Below are 27,194 nucleotides of genomic sequence, written 5' to 3'. Positions count from 1 at the left end.
GACAAAATATTTTCAATTTATTAGTTTCCTTAGGGCATTATAATAATTTAAACATTTAAAATAAAAATGCCAGGTCATTAATTTTAAGCAAATGCTAAGTTCCTAAAAAAAAATAATAATTTGTAACTTCAGAAGATTTATTTTTATTTTACGTAAGTAGTCACACATGCTTGGAAATAGAAGTATATTGACAAATGAATGAAATTCATTCACTAATAAATGAAAGGAATTCACTAGTTAATTTTTTTTTTGTCTATGCATCTGAAAATTTTAAAATGAGGATTAAGTATTTTTATATAGCATTATGCATTCAAATTGAATCTTTTGTTTCAACAAAATTGTAAAGAATTGATTTAACATAAGACAATTAAGTATATAATTTTATTTTAATTTCTTGGATTGTTCTGATATTAAAAGTATTACTGAGCAGCATGTACAGGTGTGCCTTTTTGTAACTTTTAAAATCATAAAATAAAAAAATTAAACGTTCTAATATTTACATTTTTTAACAATAAAATGGTTAAAAATTTAATTACCTAACAAAAAATTTAGTTTTTACCCAGGGAAAATCAAGGGGATTGTAAATAACATTAATAAATAAAAGTGTCATTCAGAAGTTAAATAAAAAAAATACATACAGTAGAGCGCCGATTATCCGAACTGTTCGGGACCGAACATTGTTCGGATAATTGGAAAGTTATTTAAAATCTAGTGTAAATGATTATTATTTCTGCACTAACTTCCCTTCGCACCTTTTGTAGGCTTAGGACTGGCAGTACTATCTAAAGTAGCTCTGGCGTGTTTAAAAAAAAAAATTTCAATTTTTAAATATTTTAATAAATTTTTTTTAAAAATTTTTTTTCATTTCGAATTATTTTTATCATACATATTTCAGTTTTTTATAATTTTTTTGTCAATTACTGATTTTAACACGTTTTTTATTATTTTCCATTGTGAAAGAAATTCAGCAAAGATTTCGTTTCAAAGAAGATGTTTTTTTTTTAGCAGTCATATATCCCTTATTCTTTTTAAATAAATCAACTGAACTGGATCAACATCATTTTTGACGTTCTAGCCAATTCATTGCAATATCTAATGAATTGCGTGCAGTTCCGATTTTCATTCAAAATTTCAGCAACAATTTCATCATTTTCATCCGAATGATCTACTGGTTCAGAAACTTCAGTTTCGTTTGTTTTTCTGTTAAGAATTTTATTCCAAGATTTAAGATTCCAAGCACTGTAAACACTAATAATTAACCATGAGTGACAACTACCCATTCCCCAATTATAGAACTTCAGCACTTATCTGTTCATAAACTCCTTCTGCATTCCTACCATTGTAGACTATCAAAATGAAGCTCGCATTCTTGGAAGATAATTTTCAGTTGTAAAGGGTTATGTAGGTTTAACTGTATCACAATACATGTATTGTGGCTACTACAAGAAAACTGCTAAAAAGGTTGTAAATTAAATATAGTCTTCAGATGTAGGGGATATTACTTATTCTTCTTAATATAGAAAAATTGTCGATAGGTTAAAAAGTATTCCAAACTTTAAAAAAAAAAAAAGAATTCAGACATAGTTCGGATAATTGGAAGTTCGGATAATCGGCGCTCTACTGTATATCATAAATTATTGGACCAGTAATAAAAATGAGGACATTGTAAATAATTATTCTTGTAGTTTCAAAGAAACTCCTGTGTCAGAACCACAGAAAAATTTGAAAACTGAAGATTGTCAGGAATAAAATTCCTAAAAGTTATAAAAAACCTGCAGTAGCTACAATCTAAAACTGTACAAGTTTTGACTAAGTAAATAATAAGATCTCAGCAACATAATAACTAAAATAAAATTATAAAAATAGCCAATGAAATGTTTGTTCCAATGCAAACAATTGCTTTAAAGGAACTTTGGATTACTAATTAACAACATTAACAGAAAACTGGCATTGAAGAGAAATTTATAATTTAAAAACTGAAAGCAGATAATAGTCCTACTACACGATTTTAGATTTAATTTATAAATTTTTAAAACAGCCCTTTTTGACGTGATAGTGCATTAAAAATATATACAAATATAAATCAATAAGATTTCAAAACAAATGTACAAGAGTAGTGTCAGAATTAATGAACAGTTTGAATTTCACTAGAGAGGCAGTATAAATAGACATTTACAGATACTTAGTTTACAACAATAGATTTTAATGGGCTCTTAAAGAGAAAGGCAGTTTCAACGAGTCGATAACAGTAAACAACAGGCATCTAACAAATATCTTAAAACTACCCTATACTTTGAGATCACAAACCTAATATATTTTGCTATTATACAACAAGCTAGAGCTCATGATAGACAAAATATGCATAACAGAATTCTTTGACACATATAGATTATGCATTGCAGGACATATTTAGTTATCATAGCTAAGGCGGGCATTATTATAACTCCTTAACTTGTAAAGTTTGCATTTAAAATATTGCACTAGCAATTACTGCCTTAGTTTCGCACACTATATATAACGTGCTACTGTTAATATTACTATAAAATTGCACTTCATAACAAAGCAGCCGGAAGCGCTAGCAACTTGCTAGGAAGCGGTAGAGATTCCAAGTTATTAATTAAAAATAACAATTAAAATACCTATGCATTTATCGAAAATTATTTGGACCATTACATAGAGTGATAAAATATATACAAATAAATAAATTTAAAATGAATTATCGTTTTTTTTAAATCTCGAACATTTCATTCTTAAAAATATTGAGAGGTTGAGTATTTCAATGACATAACATACAATTTTATAACATTTGGAGTTGTCCACACATACTTCAAGGGAAAAACTAGGTTTGATATTTGATATACTTTGATAGGGGTGAAAGAAATTTGTGTTCGTTATAAGTTTACATAAATTTTTTACAGAGAAAAGAAGCTATGAAAAGTGCAAAAAATAGTTTAAAAAGAACATAGAAATGAATTTAGTTTCAAGAGCTAAACTTTAAGTTAATTTTTACTAACTTAAAGTTAAATCCGTATGGAATCAGAAGACAGTCAGATAGGGAAGTGATGGGGGATCAAAAAAATGAATATTAGCAAAATGCTTAATGATCATTCATAACAATATGATTAGTTAGAAATATTTTGTGAATAATACTGTAAGTAAAGTAGGTGGCTAACAATTAAAACCACACATATATGTGGGCAACCCTTTAACCATATTTAATCGAAACAAAACATTTTGATAAACACACAAGTAATAACTGACACAACCTTTATAAATAATACAAAAACAAACTTTAAATGCAATGTTTTAGATGTGACATACGTAAGTGCTGAAGTGAATAAGAAAACTTCATTTTTTATATTCCTTGAGAATAATTTTTTTAATGTAAAAAATATATAATGTTTAAATTAATTTCTACCTAAAATAAACATCTAGAACATTTTAAAAGTGCTATCTTCCTTCCTATACACATACTAACTTAGAAACATTCTTTCACGTTACTAGTTTGATTAATTAGTGAAGGTTATGATAAAATGGCCTTGGAATAACGAATGGCTACTTCAAATATATAAATACATTCAAGTACTTTTAAATGAATGATTGTCATTTTTTAATAAAATACTTTTTTTTTTTACATTTTTAAATTTTCTTTATTTTTTCTACCAATACGAAATTATCACCTAAATCAAAGGAAAACACAACAGAAGCAAATTAACAGGAAATGCAAACTGAAAATTTAACAAATTAGAGCTCAAAAGCACTGAAACATTTCAATGTTAAATAAAAGCAATGCACATTTTTTAAAAAAAAATTTCATTGAAATTAAAGATAAAAATATATTTTAATTTTATGCTAAAGAACACAACATTAACATTTTGAGTCCCATACATGAAATTATATTTGTTTTTATAAATGCAACAGCATTTTTTTATCTTTTGGTAAAAGAAAGAAAAAAAAATACTTTGTTAACATGGTTATATACATATTTACAAATATAATGAACAGAGAATTCTCTATTCTATTAATAATTCTGAGTGAAATAAGAATTTCCAAGTGAATTGTTCGAAATACTATAATAGATTTAATTTTTAAAGACTATTAAATTTTGATTGATTAAAAGATAAGATATAAGTTGCATTATCTAGCTAGGTCATTTTTATTTCCTAGTTTAAAAGTGCCAAAAGTGCTTTTGAGCATTATTGTCGATTACAAACTGAAAAAAATAAAACAATTAAGGTAATGTACATAGGGAACACATACAAAAACAAAAATTATTGCAAAACTTTTTATGGTAATGATATGTAATTACATTAAAGCTTGAGTGAGAGATAATCTTTTTTTTTTATTATCATTTTATGAATATAATTGAACAAGCCTAAGTAGAATTTATGAGAAAAAATAATTTTTAACACAATTTAAAAGCCAAAGGAATTTTTTAGCATATTAACAAGTAAGCAAACAGAACAGTAATATAATGTATAAGCATAAAACAAAAAACTAAGTATATCATAAAAATAGCCAAAAATATTAACAAAACTCTAAAAAAATTTTGAAGAGCTTTTCAAATTGTCTATTATGAAAATTAAGAACCTTCATGGCAAAAACTAAAAGAGAAAAAATTTTGATGACACATGTATAGTATATAGGCCTTTTTCTGAGAGGAAAAAATTAGTTTTCATAGACAAAGACTGATCCCTTGTTCAATGTTTCAATATGATATGCCGGAATTTTATTCTTATTAAAACTTTGATTAATTCTTGCTGAAACAGATTTTTTAAGAAACTAGATTTGTCTAGAAATAAAATAAAAATATAGTAAATGCAGTAGGTAATAGAAAAATACAGTAACATATTTCCTATAAGGTCATATGTTAATAAAGATGGATTTATTAAAGGATGTCAAACTCTTTTATATTGGCTAACATAATCTTTAAAATTAAAACTGCAATAAAATGTAGCTTCATCGCACAAAGCAGATATTTCCATAAAAAAACACAATTAAAAAATGACACAAAACATAAATTCAAATTTGATTAAGATGAATTGGACATTGATTTAAATTTAAAAAAAAAAAATTAATAATAATAGCTGTACAAAATTACGAAAAATGCAAAATATGCATACATACATAAAATTCAATCATTTAACTTACTAAAAATGAAAAAGAAAATTATTCTAAATACAGTAAAGCATTTAGAGTAACCAGGATAAATAAAATAAACTCATAGTTAGGGAGATTTGAACTCAAATCAAAACTTTTAACTATATAGCAACACAATAAAAAAAAAATTTGTTTAAAATTTGAAAACGGTAAAATAGCAAAAAAATTTTTAAAAAAATATCGAAAAATTACTAACCTGAAATTTTTTTTCAACCTAGACGAAAAAAAATACATTTTTTTTAATATATCTTTATGAGTACTTACAATGCAGTGTAGGGAAAACTCTTCAAATACTTACAAATTCGACCACAAACCCTTTTGATTTTCACAATTAGAATAAGGATTGACAAAACTTAAGTCACAAATAATTGTCAGATTCACAACAGTTGCAAAAATAGCTTATCATTCACTAAAAAGACTGATTCCATATCATGACAGAGGCTTGTGCTTTAAATATAAAACTGTATGAAATACTCTTCAAGTAGTTTGACATCCCAATAGCCAATACAATTAAAATATAAAAGCAAGTACATTTTTAAAAGAACAAAGCAATAAATAACAGTGAATAAGATATTATTGCATTGAAAATTAATGGTTCTGTATTTATCACAGAAATGCATAAATATATGTACAATTTGTTGATTTTTTTGTTTAAAAAATTTATTCAGCTGCATTGAATAAAAGCATGGCATATGCAACTGAAATCACAGTAAGCACTTTGATTAAAAGGACAATGCATAGAAAACTAGCTTTCACACAAGTATTGAAACTTTTTGCACACTAATAATAGGTATTATTTACAAATGAGTAGTAAACATGGCATCCAATACAAAAATTTCTGAAGTGGAGGGCCCAGATAATACAGTCTACCAACCATAAATTAAAAATGGTGTAAATAAAATAAATTTTTTTAATTTTTATTAAATCTCTTTTTTTTAAAATAATTAAGCTAAACTAAAAATAAATAAAAAAACTTTAAAACAAGCAGAAAAAAAAGTACACTGACTATATAAAACTTAAGAAAATCTCTAACTTAAATACATTGACTTCATGACTTTAATAAAAGATCATTTTTACAGCAATGATTTTTTACCACTACAAAAGAGATAACTGATATACATTGTTGATTTTTAAATCCAGACTTGCAAACAAAATCTTTACCAAACCATAGATTTTGTCCCGTTCCCTAAAGGCAAGATTTTCTTATTAAAATAATTTATTAGGTTCAAATATTTAAAAATTTAAGAAAGTCAAATATTTATTTAAAAAAAATTAGGAATAATTTTAAAAAAATGTGCAAGAAATCAAAAGATCTCTTTTGAAAAACTTGAAGATCTAATATTTTTAAAAACCAGCAAATATTTCTAAAGCATATATAAAGCATATAATTTAAGATTCTTTTTAGGAAATTTGTAAAAAAAATAATAATAATAAATAACTAAAGTAAAAATTTAAGATTAAAAATATCGACTATTTTATAACAATCATAAAAATGTATAATTTAAAGCTGAGTCCCTCCACAATTTAAAAAAAAGATAATAAACAAATAAAAATCAGTAAACAGAATATTGTATTCATATCTGTCAATAGGAATAGTTTAAAATTTTATATAAAATGCAACAGACCAAGATTTAAGATCTTGGTATGTTTTAATGGACAGGATTGTCAACAACCCGTACAGATGATGGACCAATGAATCAAATGAAGTTCTTATTATCAAGTACTAGATTCATAATTTTGGGAAGACATTTTTAGGATTCTTCATTCATCCCCACGCAAGTATGGAAACTCATCATAATCACGCTCTCTGCAATAAAAATAATAATTACAGAACATTTTTTAAAAATAAATTAATGAAAGTTAAAAAAATAATAAGAATTGGCATTTTCTTCCATTTTTTATTCTCCTACTATTTTTCTACTCTATAGTAAGTGAAAAATTAAGATTACTTGAACAATAATTAATTATAATAGACATACTTACTTGGAAACACTCAACTGAGATCAATAATGCTTATTAATAAATAATAAATTTTTCTAAACAAAATTATATATATGTAATAACATGCATTTAAAGGCTAGGTAACTTAAGAGATTTAGGCTGATTCAGATAAAAAGACATTTTATTAAGTTATATTAAGAATTGAAAACATTGGTCACTGGAGTTTTACAACTATTACATTGTAGGTTTCCCTAGCAGGAATGTTGGAAATTGGCCCAGATTTATCTAGCCATGAAAAATATGGAAAAGCAATGAATTTTCCGTGCTCTTGATATTTAAAGAGAGGTTCTTGAAAGGGAGGTGGTTGCAAGGATATTCTTATCTTGATGAAACGTCATTCAAATGATAAAATTTAGAGATTTTGTTTCGCTAGAAAGATAGCGCCACTCTGACGCTGAGAAGTTTTTGGGACTATCTTAATGCATACTTCATCTACGAATTTTTGCCCATTAACTTCAGAAAATAATCTTTTATCTGGCCTTATCTGGTTTATCTTGACTTTTTATGGCTTTCAGTGAGAGACCGACTTCTATATCCTAAACTTGATAAGAAACATCTGTTTTAAGCTCATCATTTAATATAGAAAGAATCGTATGAGGCATTCTATATTACACACACGCACACATATATATGTATATATTTTAACACCTTACATGCTAAAATTTTCTTGTCTACAATAAGGAAATTCGAAAGTTAAATATGATAGAGAAATTGATGTAGATTTTAATGGTATAACAGAACTTCAAGCAAAAATATTACTAAAGCTATGGAAAGAAAAATATGTAAAACAAAAATTTGTTACTAAAATTGAGAATGCTATGTTTGCCTCATAAAAACTTCATAGTAATTTCTTCACCTAAATTTGATAGCAACATTTGCATCTAGCATAACTGGCCATTTGCCAAGATCAAAACAGAACTATGCTTAATCAATGAAACAATGTTATAATTAAACGGTATTGTAATAAAGTACAAAGAGCTGTGTTATAAACAGGGTTGGGGTTTTGCACGTCCTAAACTGGTTTTGGACAGGACACGTGGGTTTTACTGTCTTAAACTGGGTAAAACTGTCCTAAACTGGGTTAAACTGTCTTAAAGTGTCCAAAACCTTGAACTTTGGTAAAAGGTAAAAATTCTATAGGTGTAACCATTGTACACATAATAATTACATGTATCAATAAATATTTGATATTTTTTATACAATTTACTATAACTTATTAAAAGAAAATAATATAATATAATAGGAAAAGGTTTATAATTTTTGAAGCTCCACAATTCATTGAACAACAAAAGTGAATACCTAATCCTTTAAATATAAATATGCTTTTAATACTGATAAATAATATTTTTGCATAAGGATAAATATGGCAATATTAAAAAATAATAATTTTTCTTAAAAAAAATACTAAATTTGTTCAAAAATTAACCTTTTATTTTTCACAATATTTTTTTAAAAAAATGTTATAATTTCTGCATCACAGGATGATAAAAAAGACATCTATTTTAAAAAAAAATGTTTTTAAATATAAATATATTAGTTTAAATTGAAAATACAAAATAACTGAAAAATGTATTAACAGTTTTGAAGGGCATAACATCAGTTTCAGTTACTGACACTGGTGATGTATCACCACTATGCTAAAAGAATTGAACATGAATGAAATAAAAGTATTCTTGAATAGTACTATAGATAAATAAACCTGTTTATGACGAACCAAGCACTTAGTCCCTAATATTTTAACCTGTATGGCAAGGCCAAACTTCAGTTATGTACTATTGAATGAGAGGACCAATTGAACTTGATTACTGATTAATCTTCCTTTGTTTAAATTGAAGAGTCAAACAATATTAATAAAACATTATACTTTTAAAAACAAATATTCTCTAGTATATTTAATTATCAATATGTTATTAGTTCTATGTTTATTTTACCTCTTAAATATTGTTCAGATAAAATTGTGACATAATTTGAGTAAAAGGGTTTTGGACAGGACGGTTTAAACCGTGGACTAATCCATTCTGTCCTAAACCTGGCCAACCCTGGTTATAAACATAACCAAACACAAAAGTTTAAGAAAATATAACCAAAAAGAAAGACTAGAGAGTACCACTGGTCCTGAGTTTTTACTTTAAACTGAAAAAGATACATTTTTCTTTCAAAAACTACATAAAATAGATTAAATATAAATAGAATTCATCGATATTTTGTAACTTTTTAAACAATCATATTTATTACATCTTACTTGAATTGTACATACATTATTTATAAGTCTGATTCTTTTTAATAATTTAGTAACAAAATGCAATAGATTTACAAGAAAAATAAAAAGTTTTACTCACTCAATTTCTAATATCCGCCGCCTTCTCATTTGACGATGGGAGTATTTACGGACAGCCATGACAATTGTTACATTAATGATGAGAAAGCCGATAATTCCACAAACTGCTCCTAAAATCACACTAGAGGATCTGACATTACGAACGTAGTCTTCATCACGTGAATAAAAATTTTCTCGAGGAATGATACTGTGGCCATGAAAATTGCTGGATGGCATCACATAATTCAATGGTAAAGTCTTGGACCCTAAAAACAAAAATACATTTATTAAAAATTTATTTTAGAGAAAAATAAGCAAATAAAAATATTTTTTTCTCATGTACCAGTTGTGAATTGAAGAGTATTTGATTGAACTTTATCTTCAGTGCCATTATGACATATCATATGCATGTGATAAGTAACATTATTTTCCAAATGACTCAATTTAATTATTTTTTCTTCCATAAGCTGTATCTGTGTAAATACTTGAACTTGAGAAGCATCATCGACAGGTCCATAAACTAATTCACAGGTTAAGATGAATTTCGCATGTTCATCCTTGAAATGCCAATCAATCTCTACACTATTAGCAGAAACTTCAGAGACAGAAATTTCTAAAGAAATTGGCTTAGCTAACTCACCTATTGAAAAAAGAAAAATTTTAGAATATAATCAATAATCTATATATTTTATTGTCTTTTTTATATAAATAAATCAGTAAGTATCAAAAAAATATTTTAATAATAATTTTTAAGTAACGAAGAATATTTTTGATAATGTGCAAACCATATTTTTTTCATTGTAACAAAACAGAAATCCTTATGAAATATGCAATGGGAAATTGGGTATCTTTGATTGGAAAAAACAATGTAAGAAAGCCAGAGCAGTAGAAATGATTTACTAATTATTGTCCATTTGATTAATTAAAAGTAGCATACTATTATTATTTTTATCAGAATGAATAACAATTCTTTTTATTAGTGTGTTTCTGTTCAACGGAGTGCAACCATTGATGATCATTACAAGTCACTGCTTTTAGATTAATTTTTAATATCAACTAAGCTGAAATATTTAATTAATAAAAATTAAAAACAATTGTTCATTTAACATAAAAAATGTACAGATGAAAATTAAGGGGAATGGCATAGATTAGATATGGCTAATAGGAGTACAAAGATTCTTGTAATTAATTACCTTGGAATAAGGATGATTACCGTATCACTACCTGAATCAAAATAATTGTCAAGTCTTAGGAACAACCAGGCAGTGACAAAAAGATAATGAGATATAGTATTGAATAGTAATTTGACTTATATGCTATAAATAAACATGGAGAATGTCAGAAAAATTTCAAAAATAAATATATGCAATGGTTTGCCCATGGGTGGTTAAAAGTCATATATGGTATGAGTTAGTTTCCTTAGTGCTTGGTTATCGCCGAAATTTGGAGACTATTTGCGTAGGTACAAAAATAAGAATATTCTCTTGAAATATGCCAAAAGTAAACTTATTACAGCCCCCAGTATGATTTAATGAATGAACTTGGAAGTATTCAGAAACTTTGTCCCTGCAAATAAAAACTAACTCACGTGAATTATAAAATGTGTAATACAATAAAATCTACAAAAAATAATTAACAGAGGATTATTAATGTCCACCACAATTTAAAATCAAAATAAGACAACAAAACTAATCATTTTTATATTAAATGGTTTGAGTATTTTCTAAGTCTAAAATATATTTAATACTCCAAAAGATCCAAAGGTTGTTACAGGAAAATATATAACGCGATTTTTCATTTCTTTTTTAAGAGCAACAACTGGTGGATTAAAAAAAAAATTATATTGTTTAAATTATTCACATTTGCAACACACTCTTGATACAATGCAAAAAAATTTTGAATGCTAAATATGAGATTTACCAAACTCTGGTGTCAGGGAGAAAGAAATATTTGTTATGCAAACTAAAATAACTAAATGACGAAAAGAAGAATATATATTTATCATCGCAAAAATATTAAGACAGATAAACTTTTATTTCTTGCATTCGATCACATGCAATCCAGAAACTGAAAATAAATCATAAATTGAAATTTTTCGAGAGTTTCGGTCAGGAACATCATCAGCAAGCGATCTTTGTCAAGTTTCTGATTCTGCTGATTTGAAGTGAAAGTGAGTGCCAACGGAAACTTGCTATAATTAATTTCTTGTAACTGATGCCACACCATGCAAAAAAAGGTATATTTAAATATGAAATTTAAATAAACTGAACAAATTTGGAACATTTATGATTGTTTATAAATAAATTAAATTTATTGTTTCTTATCTAAGAAAATGTAGTATAATTTATAAAACTTTTAAATTCCCCAAATTTAAATTAACAAAGTAACTGCAACTGCCCGATTTAAAAAAAACCGCTGAAATTAAGTATGTTAAAAATATAAACAAGAAGTTGTAATTTTTAATTTATTCATTTAAACGTTAAATTTTTGCTTTATTTTTCGTGTTTTTCATTCATCATCATGCTGTCATGTTTTAAGGGTACTAAATCGTCATTAGTTAATTAATTATTTTGTGTTGAATTTATTTATCTTGAATTATTTTCCTTTTTAGGTGAAAATTCTACCTTGTGGGAAAATAGACTGGAGACTAATCACGCAGCTGTTTATACTAGGTTTGTACTTAATTATTCATTCATTCTAATAATATATAAAATGAATTTGAAAACTTCTGTGTGATCTTAAAAAATCTTATTGATTCACTGTGCAGAAAGTCATGATCGATCTTAGATTAAATTGCAGTCATTGATAAATAAGATTTTAAGAGTTAGATGTCTAGATTAAAATGTATAGTAAATAAGAATTGATGAAATTAAATTAATGAACGTATTGACAATGGACAAATTAATTTTAGCTTAAAAACGAAGCATTGTTTGAATCACTTTTTGAATTAAAAAAGAAGCCTTCCTTGAAATTAATAAATAACGCTTGAAATAGTTAAAAATATTAGAAAGTAATATTAGTAAATACTTTAGAATTCGTTTAAATTAAAAAAAGAAAAAAATGTTAAATTTCACTGATTTTTATTTTTTACAATTTTCAGCATCATTATTAAAATGCAATTATGGTATGATGCTGAGATGTTCACTAGTTAAAAACATTTGTCTAAAACTGTCAAAAACTAAACATGTAACACTTTTTTGTAAAAATATAAGAATTATTGTAATGTTTAAAGTATCCGTAATAAGAAATAAATATTGATAGTAATAAGCCATTTTTTTAAAAAACTGAAATTCATTTGTCATGAAAGAAAATTTTGTATAACTGACAATATAAATTGCTGATCTTTGTATATAAATGAAATTTTTATTAAATCTTATATATTTTTTGATAAATTTGTTATGTCACAACTATATATATTTTATGTTAACATGTATTTAAGTATGTTATTAAAATAATTTGAACTCGGTTAATTATTATAATTTTTTTCTCCAACAAACGCCGGCCAAGTGGCCGAGTTCAACGTTCAGTACCTGCCATTCGAAAAAATTTAAAAACTTTTTTATTCTTTGTCCTTTTTTTAAGTTTTTTCCAGTATTTGACACTAAAAATAAATTTCTTCAATCGAATCTAATCCTGATTTTTTTATTACATTTTTTTATGAATGTGTTAAGAGATAAATGAGATTATAACATGCAATGAATTAGTTTGAGCTTTACATAACCTAATATAAAAATAATTTTTTTGAAAAATTAAAACTGCCTTATTGTTTCTGAATTGCCTATTCTATGGAACATTTGAATAATTTGTTATTCACATAATTAGTAAAGTAATTTACTTGGTTTTAATTTTATTTTAAATTTTGCCTTGAAGCTAAGAAAAATCTCACAAATTTGTTGTCTACATATTTTTATGCAACAGGTTCCCGCAATGTATTGACTAGTTACTGCTATTTGATAGTATAACTTATTGATTATACATAATTATAAGACATTTTGTAAAAGTAGCCATTTTTTTTTCTGTGAGATTTTGGCTGTGTGAAGAATTATGAATTATTTTTTGAACTGCCAAACTAAAAAGATCAGATATATAAAATTATTTGTGAATGAAAAAAAAAAAAAACAATGATTTGTTGAAGAAAGTATTCTAACCTTTTTTTACTTAAACTTTTAATTAAATATCGATAGGTTGCTATTTAATTTATAACAAACTTTTTTGCCATGTATCGCTAATCTATGACTTAAAAGACAAAATTAATGGAGAAAATGTACTTATTCGTACGGGTAACCCTAAAAAGTCACCCTACTATTATTAACACCAATGATGCTTAATTTTGGTAACAGGCACTGCTGACATCATGATAATTCGTGCAGTTTTAGTGGATACCAAGTATATTCTTATAAAAGTAGAACAAATTTTATGAGTAAATTTAGTACCGATTACAGCTGGACCAATATTGTACATTTTTATAATAGATTTTGTACAGTTCCTCGAAGATATAAGTACAGGAGAAAGAAGCTTGACTCTGGTAAATTTTAAACATCACGAGTTGCCTTAAGCAACAGCATTATGCCAGATGATACTGAATACAGTTAATTTTTATTTTAATGGGCTGAAGTACTAAAAATGTGTTTTTCTTTGACTAATAACTTAAAACCACCAAGAAGGTCAGCAAATAATAATAATAAGTACCTAAATAAAAAAACATTGGAATCAATTTGGTTTTCTTATATATATGTCTGTATTTGTCTGAAAGTTTAGAACACAATTTTACAGTGTTGTTCAGTACTGATTAATTGAGGCAGTTTTTTATCTCTACCCTGTACAATGAGTAGGTATTCAGCTAGTCATAATAATAAAACTATTGTTCTCTATATTTTAAAGTTTGTTACTAACTGTTTCTATAAAAAATTAAAAGAGGGCAAATCTTTTGAATTTTATTGTTCAATAAAATTGTGCGCTTATAGTAATTACGATTGATGTTTATTTATTTCTATTTCAGTACATCAGGTTTCAGTGAAGAAAATGTCCCAAAAATTTCCACTATTATTGAATCTGTAAAAAGATACGATGTATTTAAATATGCTGCCTATCGAACTGCATTTAAGCTTCATACCATCCGGAAAGCATCTAAGTGTAAGAATCTAAATTTATATAAAAAATGGAGTTCTTTTTAAGATATATGTTTTTATTTATACTTATTTAGACTTTAAGATTAAGAGATTAAGACTTAAGAGATTAAGACTTAAGAGAGAGATTAAGACTTTTAACTTAGAATTTAAACATAAAAATTTTTAATAATGTTTTCAAATCTGTGCAAAATACTGTAATTAACTAGTTACGGTTAATAATTTGACGCTTCCTGATTGTATAATGTAAGTATTTTATAAAAAATTTAAACTATTTCTCTGATGATCTATTTTTTTTTCTTTGGTATGAAATTCTTTAGTTAGTAATTCTTTAGTTCAGTAGCAGTTTGTCATCAACAGCCTGAATTTTTTTATTTTATTATTATTATTAGCTCACATTTTAATATGAAAATAACATTGACTGTTAAAATGAAGTTTTAAAAAATGTTGAATTAAATTATTACTTAGAATAGTTTAATAAATTTTTCTGTAAATTAGGAATATTTTTATGTTTATTTGTTCATTTCATATCCATTAAAAAACAATTATATAAATGTCCTTTATGCATTTAATGTATATTGGCTTAAAATTGATGTTCCTTTATATTAAAGTTCATAAAGAAGTCCTTAATTTCTGTGTTTTTATAAGAAATAAATTAAAATTAATCTGAGCACTTCACAATTTAATTTTATTCTGGAATGATATGTAATCAAAGCATTTTCTTTTTTCAATGTACCTTATTTTACGCAAAATATTTTAAAATGAGTAAAATAATACTTTTTTCTTTCTTTCAATAAACAATTCTATAACTGACACATTTTCAAAACTGTTTTCTTAATTTTCAATTTTTATTTTTAACTGCAGAATAGTTTCAAATTGTGGTATTATGATTATGCAGAGGTCTAAAAAAAGTGCATGTTTCTAAAAAAAGAAAGAAAAAAGTACAATCAGTTTTGAGGGTCAGTTGATGATATAATTATCTTTCCAATAAAATAAGGGAAAGCTTTAGCAAAATACATTTAATATTATGTATTAATAATTGTATTTTTTTAAAAAACCAAACATTCAGAAATAAAAATTCAATCAATCTTTTAAAAATTATTGAATCAAACAGCCATAATTAATATGAAATTTAAATTACTTTATATTTAAAATAACAATATTTTGTATGATTGTAAAGGTATTTTTAATGATCACCATAAGTGGCAGTTTTGTTAAATAAATTGCTAAAATGAATGATGATTTGCAAGCTTTATTTTTATTCAGACATAAGATCTAATTATCAATATACAAAGAAAGACAATCTATTTGGTAGAGTTTAAGTTAGTACTTAAATTAAATTGAACCAAAATTTATTAAGACTATCACTTTTTTTTATTTATAAAAACAGTTAGTTATTAAAAAAAAGACAAGGAGGGTGTTTTTGTTTTCATCAGAAGGCAAGCAGGATAAACCATCCAAAAACTAGATAACTACAGTCAAAATTGAAGAAAAAACCGGGGGGGGGTGTAACTTTCTTGCATAAGCATTGGAGGGGTTTTGCATTTTGCTTATTTTTGCTGACACTGGGTAAGGGGTGTCCGAAATTGCCAAAAATATTCTTGTGATGTAATATTTGCATGGCCTCATGAGGGTAAATTAGTTTTAAGTGTCCCAATGGTTTCAAATTTTGCTTAAAATTAATCCAGCTTATTTAAATACGTTTTCTTTGGGTACTATTTTATAACTGCATATACTTTTCTTACTATATATATGTTTGCAATGAAAATAATTTTTATTTAAAAAAAATTATCTATTTCAGTACACAGAGTTGACTTAATGACTGTAAATACAATCTTAAATGATTATGAACTCGAAAACTCCTCCCTTGATGAAACTATCACTTTAGCAAAAGCTCATAGCTTGATGTCTGTTCTGTATACAGAAGCTGGGAAAAAATATGGTTTTTCTGATGAACCTAATCAAATGGCATTTTTATTTGTTGCTTTTTTACAAAACACTTTTGTAGAGTAAGTTAATTTTTCATGTTCATGTTGCTGTAACTTATAAAATTAGCCACCCTGTTAGTGGTTTTTGTATGTTATTGTTTTAATCACTTTTCTATAATTGTATTGCAATGTGATTCAACTGAATTAATTATACCCTGAAAAATTGTTTTTAATAGCTACATTAAAGTTATTTGGATTACATTTTTAGGATTTAGAGAAATTATTCAAGATTAATGTTTTTCTTGCATTTTATTTTTAAATCTATTTCTTATTAGCCTATATTGATTTCTGTTAAAACTATATCTAAATCTTTTTTAAAAACATTTTTTATTGTTTTTATCTGTTAATCATGCTAAAACTTTTGTTCATATTTAGCCAGAATGATTAATCAAACTAGTGGCAATTTTAATAAACTAAAATTTTAAAAGAATAAATAATAATAATCAATAAAGTAATATCTATATATATATATTGGCATCTACAGTTATTATATTATTTTTAATTTGTTCTATTCTATTTTTCATTAATGATCTGCTTGTTTTATTGTAATTTTAAGTGAGAGAAATTATGTGATATCTTTTTTATTTCTTATCACACATTATATTTTAATTATTTGATATTGTGTTTATTTCAGGAATGAAAGACCTATCCTTTTCTTTCACTTAAAAACTGCTCTCACACTCTTTTCATCTGCTAAGTTATCAGAAAAATTCAAGTGTAAGTAAAATTGTCACTTCTGCATTGTATATTAGTTAAAATTGACAAAACACTTTCATTACTTTTGATTTAATGATTATATTTTTATATATATTAAATTGAAATCTCTATTAGAGCTATATTTCTTATGTTAGAAATATAAATTAATTAATAGTAGCTAATCTTGATGTAATTTTTATTGCTTTTAATGTGCTATATCTATATTTAACACTTTTCTCAGAGTCAAATATAAAATTGTGTAATAAGTAATTTTTATTTTATAACTTCCATAAAAATGAAAATATTTTAAGATAAACATTTATTGTATTTATATATGTTTTTTCGATTAAAAAATATCCCTGAAAATATAGATAAAAATAGATCTTAAAATATATCAGGTTATATCTATGCATGGCTTTAAACAGCACAAAGAAATATGGAAAGATGTTAACTCGGTATTACAAGAAAAAGCAAATGCTTCAGTGCTCTGAGTGAAACATTAAACTAAAATCTTTATTATCAAGCAAATTCAGCATTCAGAATGGCAATAGGTTGGCCATACAGAGCAGATAATTGAAATCATCTAGAACTAATATCCTTGTGACATCATTCAATCGAGATGGTCAATGCAAATTCTGTTCCCAGCCTACACAGATCGCGATGCTGACGTAAAACAGTTAGTTAACAAATCATGACTTAAAATCTTCTCGTCATCAGGTTAACCATGTGATGTTTTCGTTGTTTTCCTCCCGGCGTAACACCAACATGAGTTGGTCAACTAGCCTTGTTTATTTGGGAGTTATTCTTGAGTTCCTTTGTCTTCTAGGTCGGATTTTAAACTACGAGACTGCAGATTTGAACACTGATAGTTGTAGACCAAAAATGTGGTTTGTTTGTTCAATGCAGGCTATAAAATAAAATAAAACAAGGTAGTCTGATGAAATTAGATAAGTTTCTGATGTAATTGGAAGGCAAGAGCAGCAGTTTCAGTTGATTGAATTGTAAAAGTTTGAAGAATATCTTTGTTCAGCAATGCAATAGATTGATACTGGTTGAAGACAACAGATGATATATTTAAAGTAGCATGTTTCTATGAATTTTCCCCCGGAATATATAGGGAAATAAACTAGAAGTATGACAGGAAAATTTTTTTTCTTAATTGATAATTATCAAATTATAATAAATCATTTTGAAAAATTATGTCTTTGTGTCAAATAAAAGTTTTATCAGTGCTCCCACACCTCAAAACTTGAATACAAATTTTCCTGTCATTACTAAGAGCACATCTTCTAAAAATTTATTTTATCTTTAGTTTAAAAAATTGCATAGACAAATAAATTTTGATTATACTAATTATCTTTAAGGTGGGTTCTTCAGAATAGCAAAACTTGCATTTATTGTTACAAAAAATCTGATACTCAAGAATTATGAAAAATGCATTGTATTTTATTTTAATGATACAAAATTGTTAGTTATTAATAGTATCATTAATGTTTTCTAGATTTATTTCACTGCTGTTCCAATGGAAATATCTTGACTAAGGAGAATTTGTCCATTTTGTTAACTTCTTTATCTAAGGTAAGAATTTGGAGAAATGCAGTTTCATTGTTTTATAAAATTAATTTTAATTTATGTTTCAATTTAATTGCAGTTTTCTTCGTTTAAAAAATAATGGATATATTTTGCAGCTTATCATTCCTTATTTTTATACAGAAAATAAAATTTCTGTTTTATTACTTAAAAATAATTTATTGAAGCTTAAAATTAAACTAAATAATTAAATTTAAACAATAATAATTTTTTTTTTACAAGCCTAAGGTAAAACAACACTGTAGCATGAATAATTTAGAATTATTATAAAAAACAAACATTAGTTTGATAGCTTAAGTAGTTTTTAGGAAGTGAATAATGGCATTTTATAATTCATGATATTTTTTACAATGATAAAAAACATTGATCTAAATTTGAGGTTAAAACTGTGTTGATCCTTTGTTCCAAATTTCTGAAGGTGTGATAGGCAATTGCTCAGGATAAAACACTCTTGCAATCTATCTAATTGAAGAACCTTTATATATTAAATGCTACAATGTTACTTTGAATTTTCAAAAAATAATGTTATTTAGTGAACACACAGGATTATTTAATGAAAAGACATTATGTAATTTTTTATGATGTTGTGTCATTTTACCATTTTGCTTGATAAACAATTTATGGATTGTTTTTGCGTGAACTTTTTAATTATATCTTAAGACTTTATTATGTGCTTAACTTTGAAATCAAGGAACTATTCTACTTTTTTCAAATAGTGTAGCACTTTGTTTATATTTTATTTTTCTATTATTGGTCTTTTGATTCAAAAATTGATGCTCAAAAGTGTTTTTTTCTTTTTTTAATTGTTTATTTCATTTCTGTTTGTCTCCTTGAATTTGATGCATAGATTCATTACATTGAATTAACTAAAATTAAATTTTTTGAGAAACTTAGAATCTTTTGTAGTAAAATAATATGGAATATTAGGAAATGATGATAATTTTTTTAAATTAATTTATTCATTTATGATAGTTTAAATAATTGTAACTAGTTATTGTAAACGAGTTGTTATATTATTGAAATAAAGGTTGTTAAATTTTTATTATCAAAAGTTGTTAACAAAAAGTTTTTAGGTAATAACTTCTAAATTTATTTATTTTAGCAATTTAAGAAATATATTTTATGTCTTGTTACTACAAATCATTTTAAAATCCAGAAAATCAAAAAGTTTTTTATTGCTAAAATGTTTAAATCTTTCGTTTTCTTTATGTTTAGTTTTTATATCTGACAGTTTTTAAATTAGTTTTTCCCTTATAGTTTCCAAACCTTGTGGGAGAGCAAGTGACATTTGGTTCTCATCTTGTGCCCAAATCCATTAAGCATCTGCTGAAATTTGTGAGTTTTATTTAAAATGTTTGACATTTTTTACGTTGTTTTCATATCAGAGAGGATTGAGACCTGCTACCAAAATGTTGTCTTTTTTTTACTAACTAGAGGGTTTAAATTTCTACTTGAGCTTCGTACATGATCATAATGCATGTTTTATACTTTTTGGGGGCTGCAAACAGGATTGATCGTCAATAAAAATTTTACCCATTTTTGAAATTAACTTAAAAGCTCAAATGTCATCTGGGTCTTTTTTCCCCCCTTCTTTTTTTAAAAAATCTTTGTTTTTTATGATCTCTTCAGTCAAATTTTATCTTTATCAAAATTCTGACCATTTTCCAACAAGCTTGAGTATTCAAATCAAATGGCATCTGGGTCTGAGCTCAATGCCAATACAAGTTTCAATAGTTTTCTGACCTCTATTAGCAAAATTTATCTTGCTATTTTATCACGATAGTGCTCTCTGCCAATTGTTTTCTAAATAGTTCAAGCGAAATTTCATTGCAAATTTAAATTTTGACTACTTTTTGATGTAAACAGACTAACATTCACAAAACTTAAAAGAAGAAAATAATAAAATAAAAAAAAAATTCTAAATTCTATGTTTTTCAATTAGTTTAAAAAGGAGAACATTTTTGTCAGACCTAAAATAAGAAGTGTTAGGCTTATCACTTTCAAAATCACCTAGAATTTCCCTACAGATCTTTCAAATATGATGCACCCTATTTTTTGTTATACTCCTGACATCAAAATTGTGTTCATATTTTTAATCTATACTTGAAATTGGGCAGTTTTTCCCTGTTTTATTTTATTACAAATTTTTTGTTATGATTTTATTCATACTATATTTTTTAGAGTAAAGGAAAAGTTACATTGAAAAACTTTCAAAAGTGGCTAGTTTTAGAACCACAGTCTCTTGTATGGATCTCAACTCTTCATAGAATTGCTGCATCTGAAACAAGTAATTACATTTATCTTTTTCTCCATCTATTGATGTTTTGTTTCAGGTATTTACTTTCAGTTTCAAAATTAAAAATGAATATTATTTACTCATCTTAATGTTCAAATGTTCATTATATACATAGATTTTTTTTAAATAAGAACCAGGTATACCGAAATACTAAGCTTAGAAACAGTTAACTAAGAATACTTCAAAACAAAATGTTTAAATTAATTTTTATTTGCTATGTTTATATTAATTATTAAATTAATAACCTGCCACAGTCTGAAAACAGCAGATACTTTTGCAAATACAGTCAGACCTCAATATAAGGTCATCCCGCATATAAGGTCACTTTTCCAAAGTTCCGGCTCACGGAATGGGAATCCTTTGTTACAGATTATCGTATATATGGTCAAGTTTTAAAAATCGTTATCGCTTATAAGGTAATTTTTTAATCGCTTTTAAGGTCGAGGGAAGCTCTTTTCTAACAAAAGCCCATTTAACTTCCGTACAAGGCAATTACCCCTCTCGAGTTCAAGGAAAATGTTGCAGCCAACAAACAAGCTACAATTTCTGAAATTGTTTCACAAGTTGTAGACAGTGAAGACAATGAAAGTGATCCTGAGACTGTTGATGTAACCCAAGTGAAAGCCTTCAATGCAATAAATGTCATATGAAATTTTTTTATAAACCATGAGGGAGCTGAGGAACATTTTGAGAAGTTACAATATCTAGAAAACATTGTTCGAAAAAATGAAACCAAAAACGAGACAGACCTGCATAAATGATTATTTTAAATAAGGTAAGATGTAATGTATGTATGTACACTTTGACGAAATTTGCAAACAGCTTTATTTTAAATTTGAAAAAAAATTTAAAAATCTAACTTTATTTAATTTATGGCTGATCGTTTTTGTTTGTATTACCATTTTAGCAAGTCATAATGTTTACTATTTACGTGCTTTGCGATCTGCTAATGAATCGGTTAAAAGGTCACCCCGCTTATAAGGTCACTTTTGCAATGTCCCTTAGGGTGACCTTATATCGAGGTCTGACAGTATTTGCAGTTTGAATGTTCTAATATGCTGCAGAAAGCATTGTTTTTAAGTTTTTCCAGTCAGCAGCACTCTCTATTGAGGAATTTTGGAACTGATTTTCAAACTTAATATGAATAAAATCCTAGGCAGAATGCAACAAACCATATATTTCTTTTGACTCATTTTTTCTACTTCTAATTATTGTGTTTTTTATTTTACATCTTGGATTTTTCAGCTCATCATTCCATTACCTGTGATTATTGTCATATCCACCCAGTTGTTGGTTTCAGGTAACATGTCCTATTTATGTTAAAATACTATGTTGTTGCCATTGTTTCTATTTATTTAATTATTATATTATTAAAAGATATTTACTTATTTCTTTAGCAACAACATCTTTTATTTATCGACGATCTTTTAAATCTGAAAATATTTTTTTTAAATCACATTTTAAGAAAAATAGAAAGTTTTACTTATTTATTTTGTTTAACTTATTTTGTTTTCTTTTTAAGCTAAAAAGCGTTAACTTTTTTTTTACAAAATTTTTTACAAGAAGGAAAAGTTTTATTAAATCTAATCTATTATATTGTTTCTTTACTTTCAATTTACGATTGTAGAATCTGATTATTACATATGACATTAAAATCAAAATAACTATTTTATTACTAATCATTATAAAGAAACTGGGCAGGCATTTGATACTTTTAATTACCTACAATTTTATAACCGCTTTAAAGTGAATCAAACTAAAAATTGAACCCAAAATTATTTTATTTATTTATCATCTTTAAAAAAAGGTATTCAGCCTAATCGGTGATTAATGTGATACTCAATGTACCTGTATTAAAATAAAACTACCAATTGTTAATATCTAGCAGCATTATATATATAATAAATAAATAAATACAAGAAAACACGAAGAAAGTTAAGAAAAACAATAAGTTTCATTTATTGCGCTTAAGCTGCAAGTAAACAGAAATCATTAGATAAGTATATATATATTATCTTCCAAAATTTGTTTTCAACTAACTAAACACATTACAGATATCGATGTATACAATGCATAAACTATAATTTATGCCAGAATTGTTTCCTTCATGGCTGTGTCAACAAGGGACATAAAGAAAAACATCCTGTGCAAGAATTTTGTCATCCTGTAAGTTGCATCCTGTTGTCTTTTGCATAATTTTTGCCTGATTATATAAATAAATTTCATAATTTTTTCTGCACTTCAGGCAACCAAATGGGAGGAAGCAAAAGCTGTCATTAATGCTGTAAGAAATAATATTTCCTTTGTTCGCTGTCCATCCAAAGCTTATTTGAGTTTTGATGAAGAAAGTATCAGTGACAGGTACTTCTTTCTTTTCTTAAAAGATATTTATGCATTTTTAGTCTACATTAACAGAAAATCAGATTGAAAATCAAATTTGTATCTCAAAATAGCAATTATTCACAGTTAAATCTTTTTGATTTCGCAAAGGTAAACTTATTTTGCTCGTGTTATTCAATGGACAAAAATAGAAAACAATAGTTGTTTTAAGCCAACTAATATGTATGCCTTAAAAAAGATATTTTTTAAATAGTTTTTAATTCTATTTTATTTTTGATGAGAAGTGTAAATTAAAAATTTTATTGATACAGTGGATTTTGTTGTGCATAAAATATTTACTATTATTAGCAAAATAAATACTAAACATTGATGCACACGTGTTTATGTATATATGTTGAAGTTTTAATGGCAATATTTTATGTAGGATTTGTTATTGTTACCATAACTATAGAGAATCATAACAAAAATATATACAAATATGTAGAAAACAAATTCTTTTCATTTACATCTTTTCTTTTTTAAAAAATTTATTTCACAAATGTATAATCTTACAATTTACTAAACATGTGCTTATTTAATGTGACAAAAGTAAACTTTTGAGTTTTTTTTTGTATTATTATTATTCTTTTAATATGATCTAAATACCTAATTTTTTAGGTGACTCACGATTTTAAATGCATTTTTTGAACTTTTAATCTTTCATGGATATTTACTAACCATTAAATCCATATAATTTATTTACCTTACTGAAAATGAAGGAAAATAGTTGGATGAATAGTTTTATCATTGATGTAGTTTTGTGGATAAATAGATATGTTTAAAAATGTGCTTTATTTTACAAAATTTTCTATCACACTTAAAGCTCATTCATTTAAAATTTAAATTATTTTTATTATAAAATTTTCAATATAGATTATTTATAATATACTCTGCTTTAGAAAAATTCCAAACTATCCAGATTGTTTCTTAATCTTACAGACTGACTAAACTGTTTAAAGAGGAAATTTTAAATGTAATAAATAGTAGTAAATGTATGTTGTTCTAGAGAAATGTGATTTGATTTATCATATTAGAACTTGTTCTTTCAACTTTTCTTTTTAGCATAAAAGATAAATCAAATCATCCATCTAACTCTCCAGTTTTAAATTGTTCTTTGAAAAAGTCCACTGCCTCATATGTTGTCAAGGTATTTATTTTCATTAATTGTATTTATTTTAACCATAATTGCTATTAAATTAAGTACATAGTGTAAAATTTCTAAATTATTATTTTTTTTATTTTAGGAATTAGCTGTAATAATTTCTCAACTTGAAAGTGAGAAAAGGTACCCACAAATAAGTATAGAATATTTAACATTTGTCTTATTTATTTTGATAATATTTACAGGTGTCACAGTTGGAAAAAACTTCTTTTTTTTTTAGCATAAAATAATTTTTTCTACGAAAGTTGAAATGAATTTTTATTTTGGGTTAAATTTGATCGGTAAATAGTATGAAGATCTTGTATTATTCTTTTAAGATCTATTAGTGAACATAAATAATTTTGATTTGTATTATTTTTTTTAAATATTGAAAATTATAGGTTTATTGTTATAGCAAATTTAGTTGATTCACTACCATAAATTAATATTTTTGGCTTACCAAATAAGCTGATATATTAAATACTATTATTGCATGCATCATATTGTGCATGAAGCTGATCGTGAAATTATAAATCATTTAACAAATCTCTTTAACAGCAATTTATAGTAGCATAGTAATGTAACTTACCCACAAAAAAAGATGTTTTTTTTTTCCAAATGGCAAGATTAAAGACAACTACAGCAATAAACGCAAAGAACCATGTCTAGAAAACAAACAGTGCAAGAAAAAGAGAAGTTACTGTAGCAATAGCTTATAAATCCAAAAAACTTCCAATGGCGGTCAACAAGAAAACGTAACACCAAAAAAATAATTGTAGTTAAATATATTATAAAAAATAATAATAGTTAAAAGGGTAGGCTATATTTGAGGGTGCCCCTTGATTCTCGCCAAGTTGTGATCTCGGTTGATCACCAAGCTGGGCGATGTTGAAACCCAATTGTGATTCTGATTGGTTTAGATTTTAGCGTTATTTTTAAATGTTCAACGGTATATGCAATTTCAGGGATCCGTTAGTTCTACGTTGGATATCGGCTGGTAAGGTTACTTTTAAATCTGGTCAATAGGATCGAAGGTATGTGGGCAGTCATAAAAAGGGATTTTAGAAAAAAATGTCACTGCTAGTCCGGTATTACGGACGCCATTTTCGATTCATATTTCGTCGAATTTATGTGGTTATTATGTGCTCTTTCGTCAAATTTATTAATTTTACTTATATTGGGTTAATTTTAAGTTTTGGCCGATGATTTGTTTAAAACTTCCAATGTTTTATTGAAATATCATTATGTTTTGGCCGCCATTCCTGTTACCACGATGTTCCGCGCAACCAGGAATAGCGCTAAACATAAGTCGCCAATTTCTCCAAGGGGCATCCTCAGGTATATTTTTCCCAGTTAAAACACTGATTCAAATAAGTTTAGCTTAAAATGTAGCATAATAAAGTAAGTTATATGTTAACTTGAAAATAATCCTTTTAGTTTTGAACACTTGATTTAGAAAAAAAAAATTAAAAATCTTAATAATAGTAGAGTTAAATAAATTTTTAAAAAAAATAGACATTACAGTTAAAATACGTTTAAATTTTTTATACAAAAATATTTTACCGGAAAACAATGCTTTTATTAATTTTATGCTGATGCCTACCAAAATGAAATGGAAATTAATGTGGGAAACTTGGATCCTACATTGTTATTTCCTATTTAATAAAAATGTAATGACAATAGTGGAAAACTGCGACACCATCATTAGATTTTTATCTATAGTTAAATACAACCTGTGAAAGAACTTGATTGTTGAAATTTATCTGAGGTCATTAACTAGAGCCAATCAACCTGAAGCATGAAACTGGCATGCATTATCGTGATTTTTCAAGAATATTTATATCTACACATTTACAGACATTCAAAAAGCTGAACCATTTGACTGAAAATTTTAGATTTGCAAATTTTATTACTTTCATATATGTATAATACATTTAAAGTTTACTTACTCATTATAATATATTAAAAAATTTAACCATTATGGATGATATAATTAGAGCATATTTTTCTCCCTTTATTAACATTGTAGTTTTAGGTGTTCGGTTAAGAAGGCACAAGAAAAATTCATGTTAGATTGATATTTCTTTTCTTTTTTTTTAATTTGTGTCCAAAAAAAATAAAACTCTGAGATAGTAAAGCTAACATATTGGAAAATATTAGAATCTTAAACTAAAATATATTTTTTTTCTCTTTAGGTAAAAAAAGTAATAGGGAAAGGAAGGAAAAAAAAAATTTTTTTTTTGTTGTTTTTATCTCATTACAAATTTAAAAAAATGAAACAAGAAGTGATATAGTTTCCACAATAAAAATTTAATGTTGAAAAAAAATTCTTGTTAATTCTTACTCAGTTAAATTACCTTGATAGCCCAGATAGGAAAAAAAAAAATTACCTATTTATGAAATATTTGAAAACTTCTCAGTAATATTCTTTTATTACGAAATTTCATTATAATCATTACTCCACAGTTTCTCTATCATAAAGTTCACCATGTGTGATAAA

The 27,194-nt window shown here is 25.8% G+C and overlaps 2 protein-coding genes across 2 annotated transcripts in view; one reads left to right on the top strand and one right to left on the bottom strand.

The window, feature by feature from the left end:
* Positions 1–27,194, top strand: part of LOC107453483 (dystrophin-related protein 2) — a 276,867-nt gene that overhangs the window by 245,225 nt on the left and 4,448 nt on the right. The window contains exons 2-14 of the mRNA XM_016070341.3: positions 11,979–12,017; positions 12,090–12,150; positions 14,478–14,611; positions 16,406–16,613; positions 17,227–17,309; positions 18,790–18,866; positions 20,136–20,213; positions 21,060–21,165; positions 22,420–22,474; positions 23,229–23,340; positions 23,420–23,535; positions 24,616–24,700; positions 24,798–24,838. Of these exons, the coding sequence (XP_015925827.2) occupies positions 11,999–12,017; positions 12,090–12,150; positions 14,478–14,611; positions 16,406–16,613; positions 17,227–17,309; positions 18,790–18,866; positions 20,136–20,213; positions 21,060–21,165; positions 22,420–22,474; positions 23,229–23,340; positions 23,420–23,535; positions 24,616–24,700; positions 24,798–24,838 (1,175 nt within the window). The 5' untranslated portion in view covers positions 11,979–11,998. The remainder of the gene's footprint in view (positions 1–11,978; positions 12,018–12,089; positions 12,151–14,477; positions 14,612–16,405; positions 16,614–17,226; positions 17,310–18,789; positions 18,867–20,135; positions 20,214–21,059; positions 21,166–22,419; positions 22,475–23,228; positions 23,341–23,419; positions 23,536–24,615; positions 24,701–24,797; positions 24,839–27,194) is intronic.
* LOC107453460 (uncharacterized) lies at positions 4,604–11,645 on the bottom strand. The gene is made up of 4 exons (XM_043046715.2): positions 11,399–11,645; positions 9,822–10,118; positions 9,501–9,744; positions 4,604–6,967 (listed from the first exon to the last, which is right to left on the bottom strand). Exons 1-4 carry the CDS (start codon positions 11,481–11,483, stop codon positions 6,922–6,924), a joined length of 672 nt encoding a protein of 223 aa, XP_042902649.1. The 5' UTR covers positions 11,484–11,645; the 3' UTR covers positions 4,604–6,921.

This window comes from Parasteatoda tepidariorum, chromosome 1 (genome assembly GCF_043381705.1).
Source record: "Parasteatoda tepidariorum isolate YZ-2023 chromosome 1, CAS_Ptep_4.0, whole genome shotgun sequence".
Classification (NCBI taxonomy): Eukaryota; Metazoa; Arthropoda; class Arachnida; order Araneae; family Theridiidae; genus Parasteatoda; species Parasteatoda tepidariorum.
This window is presented reverse-complemented; position numbering and strand designations above follow the sequence as displayed.